Raw genomic sequence first — 8,980 nt, forward strand, 5'->3', positions numbered from 1 at the left:
CTGCCTGCAGCCGCTCCCGGAGGTCTCGCTCGGCCACGGCGCCTCTCATGGCCTCGCAGTACTCATCGTCATCGCTGAGGATGTCCGTTTCCTTGATGTCCTCCTGCTCCTCATACTGAGCAAGGTCAAACTGTTCCTCTACCCAGCGGTCAGTGTCCCCACTGTGCGTGGGCTGCTGAGGCTCTTTTTCAGGGCTGCTCGTGTAGACGGCATCTGAGTCAATGGTAAACCTGTTTCGGGCCAGCCGCCGCCTCCTCCTCCCAAGAGACTTGCTTGGGGCTGACACTGCGCACACACAAAGATAAAACCCCACAGGCGTTTTACACACGTTACAACTCTCTGTAAAAAGTTAGTCTTCCAAGAGCCTTTTTTATTTAACACCGCTAGGCACAAAGCAGGCAGACTCCCATGAAATGACCTAGTTATTCAGCATCCTCCCTGTGGGCATGTCAAACTTCACTGAGCTCCTCAGCACAGGTCTCTCTCCAGCTGACAAAGGAGTTTCTGCTACTCAGATCCACAGTTGGGATAATGGCCCACAATTACTGTTCCTCCTAAGCGGTAGGCAGGCAGCCAGCCAGCACAAAGTGCATCTGTTCAGCTCAGCTTCTCACACGCAGTGCCCTGCTGTCAGCACACCACGAAAATCAACTAGCCTCGGAAGGGGAAATTGCTTTGTCTGGGGTAAAATCAACACTATATGTTTCCAAGTAGCTACCTCGGTGCTGAAGATGCTGCAATTTTTGTATTATTCATGGGGAAGTAAACTCCCTGTCCAGGCTCTGCGGCTCCCTTCCCTGCCCCCTCCATACTGGGCTGGGGGGGGGAGAACCAAACCCCAAAACCAGAAAAAACTTTCAGAAGTTCCTTACTCAGTATCAGCTGGTCTATTAGCTTTTGCAACAGGCCCAATTAGCAAATTCACATCTTCTGTGCTGGAACATCTTCATAAGAGACTCGTGAGGCAAAGCAGGGGACGAATCCTGCAGCGGAAGGACCTGCAGGCTTTCCGGCGCTTTACGTGCACACACACGTAGCTCCATGGCAAGCAGGTGAACGCCGAGGTGAGAGTTTGTCCCCCTCCACTAAACAGCACCTTAGCACTTTCAGGATCTATTTCTCCAACTCTAGCTTGGGGGCAGGGTTACATTTTAATATCCCTGAGCCTCAAAACATGCATTAAGTACAAAAGCTCAGCAGTTGCAAATTTTAACTGTAGTGAGAGGTCTGGACTCTAAAAAGGAGATTTTAATCTCTGCAGAATTCATCATGCAAATGCACCAACGAGCCAAGCTGAAAGACAGTTTGGCATCTACAGCAGATAAGCCCCACAAGGCTGACTGAAGAAGCCTTGAGGTAAAGTAGTTGCATTTTAGCCCTCCTTTGACTCTTCTTCCTTACTATTTTAAGTGTCTCTGAGGCAGATGGCTAGCAACACTCCGAGTGAGAAGCCATGCTGCGAATGTTATTGGTCTGGCCTGCCCAAGACAGAAGAGGAACAGAAAGCCTGGTTGTCTACATTGCTGGATCTAATGAGCAGAAAAAAACCACCAAAATAACAACAGACCAGAACAAAACACGCAGCGGTGCCATGTACTTTTTTCAGTTGGAAGCAAATGTTTCTTCCCTCCACCATCTAGTGTTCTGAGAATGAAAACCTGCTTTTCCCTGGGATTTTTTCATTGCTTTTGCCTGAAGTCAACTGAAAAGGAAAATCCATGGTTTAGGACAGGCCATTACAAAAATAATAGCATCGAGTGCATGCCTCTCAAAATGTGAGAAGTAGAAGCATGTGCCCGTCAGCAATAGAGCTGAAAAGTTTTAAAATGGATGACATATAAAGCTATCTCTTCAAACCAATCTAGTCACTCAGGGGAGCTGATTTTTCTTGTGCATTTTAGTTTAAAAGTGCTAGGGTTAGCTCAAAATTCTGTACATGCTTTTAAGAAATAAGCAGTGGGCTTCTGCTTTGTTCAGCCAAAACCCATTTCCAGATTAAAGTGCACAGCCAATCAGTATTGACAGGAATCCCATTTCTTCCTTCCATGTCAGAAGGACCGCTCTGAAGCTAAGTCTTGAGTGCAAAGCAAGGTAAATAGAGGCTATTTAAGGCTCTCAAGGAGGTGAAGCATGGAAAACCAGCAGTTTTTACATACATAGGAAAGAATGCTAATCTTAATATACAAGTGACAGACATGACCACATGTCCTACAATGGTGCTGGGGTTACTGGGATCTTGAAAGTCTGTAGCCCTACAGTACCTGCCCTGTTCATGGCTGGCCTTGCACCTTTTAGAGCACACAATCTTTTTCCACCAAAAGGAACATATTGCTGGGATGAGGGCAAACTTTCGGTTTTAAGAAGCTGCCTTCTGTGTTTATCTCGCAGAATTGAGTGCACAGCCTTCAGAAAGTCCTTCCTGTGTTCTGGTGAACTGAAAAATAAGGGAGAATAAAAAAAGGCAGCGTTATCTCCTAGGAACTGCTACAAGTCCACTGTAAAGCAGAAAAATGATGACCAGTTCTGTAATTTAAGACAGGTCAAACTGACTGACACACACTTCACCCAGAGAAGACTCAATTTAATTCAGTATTTTCAAAAGGTAAATCCATAATTATTGCAATGGACATCCAAGGAAACTAATACATTGCTAATTAACAAATCATTTAGCTTTTCACCCCTCTTGAGCCTTCCTCTTCCTCCAATACCAACCATGTACTTCACTTTTTCTGATAACTATCAAGTTGACCTATGATGGCTAATTAAATCTCAGTTTGTCTTCTGTAAACACACCCTAAACAGTCCTACAACTCCCTAACAAAATTCCTAGTAGTAGGAATTGGCTTGGTGTCAGCTCTGTTAGACCCTGTTGAACTCTTGTACCAAGTTCTTATTTGAACTCTAAAACATATCAGGGCAACCACCACAAGGAAGATGGACAAGGCTTATTCAAGGAAGGGGCAATGTTCTAAGAGCAAAGGTTGGAACTTGATGGCATGAAAAGTATAAGCAGCTACCTGACATAAAGATCCAATACTGGAGTTTAACTAGTTACAAATTTGCGAAAGGAAAATTGTAATAATGATATTCCCATAGAGGTGCAGAGCTGATCAAATATATGCCTTTATTTTAATATAGTTTACAAAATTCTGCCTGCCAGAAGTAAGATTTTAATACCTTCTCCCCACTTCCCCGATTGCCTGTTATCAGATTGCCTTACAGGAAATAAACAGGCAAGTTGAGATCCAGAGATGCCGCTGCCATTGAAAAACATGGAAATGCACTTACCTACAGCAAAGGTGAAACGTTCTTTCTGGCCTGCCTTCAGACTCAGATTTTACGTGGACAATCTCACATACAGAATTGGTCTCTGCATCTATAGTGAAAAGCAAGCAGAACTTCATCTAACAGTTTATCATATTTAACCTCAATTAGAGTGTTTATTCCATAATCCTGAAGATACGGTTTAAGATTATCCAGGACAATAGATAATAAACTGTAAATACTATTAACTCTTGGCTGAAAGGCAGCAGTGGGCAAGTGACTAATGAAACAGTAGACTCTTAAACTCACCAAGATCTGGTAGTATTTTACATGCACTCAGTCCCATAAAAATATGAAAAAAACCCAAAAAACCAACCAACCCAGCTTTTAAGCTCTTTCACAGAGTACTGTCACTTTTTACAGCTACCTCCTATATTCTTTCCACTTTCACTTATGCATTAGAAAGGGAGCAAATTGTTTAAAATTTTTAACTTTTTTAAAACTATAAGCTTGACGTGAAGTTGTCGAGCACAAGATTAAAAATTCCCTGGCTATACTGTCTCACAGCTGCAAGACTGCCTTGTAGTCTCCAGAAGAGGAACAGAGTGAACCAGAGTCAGCAACGACTTTGCCCTATTCTTCTAGAACCCTGCCTGGATTTAGGAAAGTACTGACAAGCTGGAAATACACAACTGGAGCTCCTGCCCCATCATCTCTCACTGAGGCCATAATGCTTGTTGAGGTTGTGGGTTCCCCTTTTCAGATCCCAGCAACTGCGTACACATGGACCAAGGACAAACATTGGTCAGTGAGTGGCCCAGAGCAAACATTTAGAACCCTGCCAAATTCATGCAGTGGGAACATTACCTGCACTTGCCAACGCTCGAACCTGCAGAGCTTCTAAAGGTATCATGTGGCGAAAGCGGAACGGATCCCAGTCTTCATAAATTGAAGCTCTATGTGATCCTCCCTGGAAGAATTTCAAAATACCATTTGGAAATGAGACACCTTGGGATAGACACACACTTCTCCAGTGCTTTGTACTAAGAATGTCCAGCTAGGGACTTGTTGCAATTCTTATTTTTTCACTACATCTTAGTAACCAGTGTCACTAAAGTGCCTATCTGTGAAGATCTTGATAAAACCTAGACAAATCTAGGCAAATCAACTCTATCAATGCCTTCAGAAGTGATTTGAGACCAATGCTGCATTCTCTCCTTCAAGTGCACATACACTCATGAACATGCTTTAGAAATCCAAAGTTATCTTGTGGCCAGTTGACTTTAATCATGCAAGCATTTCAAAACACACTTTGGTTTATGCTGTACGTGGGAATCAATAAGTTTTTCTGTAATACTATAAATTATGTTCCCTATTGTAGGAAAGCATGTGTTTTACTGTCAAGCTTAGCTTTAACTTTTAATCTCAAACTCCAGTAGGATCCCCTGATACATACTATATACATACTATAGGCACACCTAATTCTGCTGAGAGCAACCAGCACTTGCTCAGTGGCATGCAATGGCCAGAACTGAAGTGAGGGCATTGTGTTTCACTGAGACAGTTGGCAGACATCACCTCTCATATGTGATTTATATACACTGACCGAAGAGTCAAACACATTCAAGGTGACACCTTGAATGTCACCGTGAAAGTCTGGTCCACAGCATGAAACAGATGTGGCAGGCAACATGAATTACTAGTCTGGTAGGGAGCAAAAGATAAATTAAATGAAGGCTTGCAGAGTGCTGCACCCATGCTGAAAAGCAGGCCACTCACCGTTACCCAAAACCTCAGCTGTGTGGCAGAGAACAAGGATCATGTATGCAAAAGCACACTCTAGCACCACAGCTTTATGAAAAGCAAATATTGATCAGAGCACCACAAATGAACACAGCATCACTAAGTAAGTCTATACAACTTACAAGTTTCTTCTTCTGTTTGGAACCATCCTTGTATACAAGGACCACAGCAGTTTTGAACACTAGAGGAGAAAGTTAGAAACAAAAGCCACGTAGTCAGTACGATTTGGAACAGCTCTCCTCCTATGCCCAAGCACACAGACCTTTCAGCTCCCCTGACAGCCCTCACCTGAGTCAGGAAGGGAAGGCAGGAGTAAACCTACCAATACTCTTCCCAGAAAACCCAAGCTCAACACCTTTCACCCCACAGAATTAGGCTACTTCAAAATCACTTGAAAAGTAAAGAGTTTAAGTCACCAGTTATCAGAACAACTATTTGAACAGTCACAGATCTATATAATTTTATAAAACTTTTATCCCCCTGCCTAACTTCACCTCAGACCAGCATCTACCAGCAATGAGCAGCATCCAGCTATACGCAGGGAGTCAGTAGATGTAGCTGCACTTGGACAGAATATGAACCACTCACAGGTGGGACAGTGGTTTATGCTGAAATATCCAATTCCGCTTTTGCCACGTAACATCCACATGGAGCTGGAATTTGTCTTCCAGGACTCCAGATTTCCTTGTGATCTCTTCCTTCAGGCCTCAAACGCACCCTTTGTTTTCAGAATGAATGGCATGGACACTTAATTGTGGACATTTTATTAAATCAATTTAAAGATTTTTAGAGTAATTAAGCATTGCTGCACATTCCTAGCAGCTTTCATGAGGCCACACAGCTTCAGGGTATGACCAGGTGCCTTCCCAACTTACAGAAAAGCTGTGAATTTTTATAGGCTCTTCCAGAATAAAGCTGAAAGAGTCTTCATTTGTTATCTGTTATAAAACAGAAGCCAAATCACTGGCTACCTAACCAGCATAACTTTCTGGAAACAACAAGAAAAATTCCCATTGCGTGTAAAGAAATTTAGGAACAAATAAAGAACACTTAGCACACTGTGAACTGCTTGATATAATTCTGGAAGTAAAATAAATGTGATTTGGCCAATATAAGAGAACATGTACCTTTCCAAGGGACCGTACTTCAATGCAGTGGAAAGACCTTGAGATCTATGCCAACAGCAGTTTCAATTTCCAGTTTGGCCACTCAAGATAGACTACTCAGAGGAAGACAGACCACTCCAAAGTAACTTACTGGGAGTTCTGGCTTAGTTTTTTAGGCAATTTTTAAAACTTATATATACAAGCTCTTTCTGGCAAAAGTCACAGAGATATAAAGCAAACCCTCTACAAGCCCCAAGCCCCCATCCTACAGGATGTGAAGTAGAGTTACTTGGCATCAGTAAGACTAACAAACTGTATATTTTCAGAGACAAATACTTCTCTATATAGCTCTCAATTTGTAGCCTTGGATATGAGCTTAAGAAACCCTTGCACTATTACAGAAGGCATCTCCAAATTCTTCACCAGATTGATAACAACACAGAACAGAATTTGACCATTGCAGCAAAGAGACAAATACAGTTGTAAGTTCCAGCCAACTTTGCAGAAGGCAATGCTCAATTACCTTTAGCAAATATCTGCCAAGACACAGTTTACAGTCTTTTAGGCAGTTGAAATAAAATTACTAAGTTACAAACCAAATGCTGCCAGCTCAGGTTCCTTCTTCCATTTCCCCAGTGAAGCAGGAGGATTCAGCCATATCACTGTATTATGCAAGAGCAAGTCTCCCATTGAAAGGTCTGCAACCTGCCAACACAAACACATGCACAAAGACACAATGTGCCATAAGTTCTAGAAAGCTTACTTGAATTTTCAGTTCAAAAAAACTTGCTTGAAGTTTACTCCTAAACAAACAAAAAATACCCCACAAGCAAACTTTTGGAATATTTCATCAAATGACTGCAAGCATGTGTAAACAGGTTGTGACAGTTAGCAACAGATGCATGTAAATCCCTAACTGGTGAGCATAAATTAGGATAAATCAAGCTCAGAGTCTGGCTCTCATAATTTGGTGGGAAGTCAGAGCAGAAATTGTAATTTTTCCTTGCCTTTTTTCTCCTTCATCCATCTTTCTCTTTACCAGTTTCTTTCTATTGTGTTTGAACTTTTAAGCATAGGCCCCAACACATACACATAGTTTGGGGTGAAGTTTAGAGACTGCATCATGGGAAGCAGTGAAAGCACTTCCTCCCCACAGTTGCTATGGCTCTTGATTTCCTGCAAAAGTTCATCTGTGGAAACCACACTGCTGGAAATGGACTAATAAAGGAGTTCATAACAACTGTTGGGAGATGCCTACTAATATTGCAGCCACTGGATCTTTCACTTTGACTTATGGTCTCCCAGAGTGACAAACTGAGGACTATTACGAGTCTAGGGGCCATGTTCTCCCATTCCTCTACCCTCCCCCCTCAGTTTAGTCTGACTTTTGCAAAAGGATGCCACAGATACCATCAGTAAAACAACCCAAGGTCTCCCCAATTACAAGAGACACACTGAGATTAGTACTTCCTAAACTTACACTAAGTTTACTGTCTCATCTCCCATATTAGCATAAATGACAGTTGCTCCCCGAACAGATGTCCTGACATGCTCTCTCTACCACTGCTTGCCAGCACCAACCCTAGTCTCTGCCCTCTATCCACCATCTGATCGCCCCTCCCCACTGCTGCTATCCAGCTCTCACACCCAAAGCTTCCTCAACACTAATCAATCCCAGATGTCCTTTGCCTTGTAGCCCAATGTCTCTTATGCTTGTTCTTCATCCTGGCTGTTGGCATAAACCCCATTACCATTACTTCATGTGGCCATGTCTCTCTCAAGCCTTCACCTGCATCATGCCCCCGTTGGCCCTTTAGTGTGCCTCTACCTCTTTCCTTGAGTCCCCCTCAAATTTACTCCATTCCTCCTTTAGTGCCCACCACTCTCCTTCACTGCACCACTGAAATGCAGACCTACTTCTTTTTTATTGGCAAGAGGAGTGTCCCTGTCTCAGTCTGAAACTTCACGACACCTTCCATGGGTTTCTGAGATGGTCAGAGAGGACTGAGCCACAGTGGATCTTCACACATTTGCATACACCCCATGAGACATCTAAACCAAAGCCCAAGGTTCTCTCTTCTATCAAGCCCACTAACACACTTTCTAAAAGAGAAACCACAGTTTCTCACACACTACACCTCACATTACGATATTTTTAAAGTGATTAAAGAGCTAAGTACAGACTTGCCTCAGCATGCCAGTGCAATCAGACTGGTGGGGCAGGATTAGTTATGTGAAACAAGGACAGCCAAGCTATACACACAGTTGTATACAAACAGTGAGCTGTAGGTTGGGATGTAATTTTGACCCAAGCACTAGACTGAAGATGTATTAACCCACTACTTCTTTACATTGCTCCCACTCACTGAACTACACATGGAAAAGCAGTTTTTAAATTGGATTGGGATCTTTTTTTCTGCATCAGGATCCACTTAAATGACATAGCACAAAAGGTAAATATTTGATACAATTTAACATTATGGCTACAGATGACAAAATAAAAGCCTTCTTCCCCTTAAATTTGATCATGTTACCTCTTTTTTCTCCCCCGTTTGTTCTGCTATGAGTTGGTCAAACACTGCTCCATATTCTTCATGGATTTTCTGCATTTCATTAATGTGGCTGGCAACTTTGTTCATTGTTTTTATGGCCACTAGAAGAAAGACAGAGAGATAGGGCAAGAGACATAAGGTGTTTTTAAGCCTCTGAAAGGAAGGGGATGGAGGAGGGTTCCAAATCAGGAACAGGGAAAAGTAGCCTAAGTTAGCTCCTTACCATCAAGGTGATAATGTTCTTCACTGTCTACA

The 8,980-nt window shown here is 42.6% G+C and overlaps 1 protein-coding gene across 1 annotated transcript in view; it reads right to left on the reverse strand.

Moving 5' to 3' along the window:
• Window positions 1-8,980, reverse strand: part of TIAM1 (T-cell lymphoma invasion and metastasis 1) — a 120,608-nt gene that overhangs the window by 37,774 nt on the left and 73,854 nt on the right. Inside the window, exons 20-27 of the mRNA XM_010001826.1 lie at window positions 8,949-8,979; window positions 8,708-8,826; window positions 6,770-6,878; window positions 5,190-5,248; window positions 4,132-4,234; window positions 3,289-3,376; window positions 2,262-2,434; window positions 5-285 (exon numbers count right to left, since the gene is read on the reverse strand). Coding sequence (XP_010000128.1) covers window positions 5-285; window positions 2,262-2,434; window positions 3,289-3,376; window positions 4,132-4,234; window positions 5,190-5,248; window positions 6,770-6,878; window positions 8,708-8,826; window positions 8,949-8,979 — 963 coding nt within the window. The remainder of the gene's footprint in view (window positions 1-4; window positions 286-2,261; window positions 2,435-3,288; window positions 3,377-4,131; window positions 4,235-5,189; window positions 5,249-6,769; window positions 6,879-8,707; window positions 8,827-8,948; window position 8,980) is intronic.

Source organism: Chaetura pelagica, unplaced genomic scaffold (assembly GCF_000747805.2).
Source record: "Chaetura pelagica isolate M959 unplaced genomic scaffold, ChaPel_1.0 scaffold637, whole genome shotgun sequence".
Taxonomy (NCBI): domain Eukaryota; kingdom Metazoa; phylum Chordata; class Aves; order Apodiformes; family Apodidae; genus Chaetura; species Chaetura pelagica.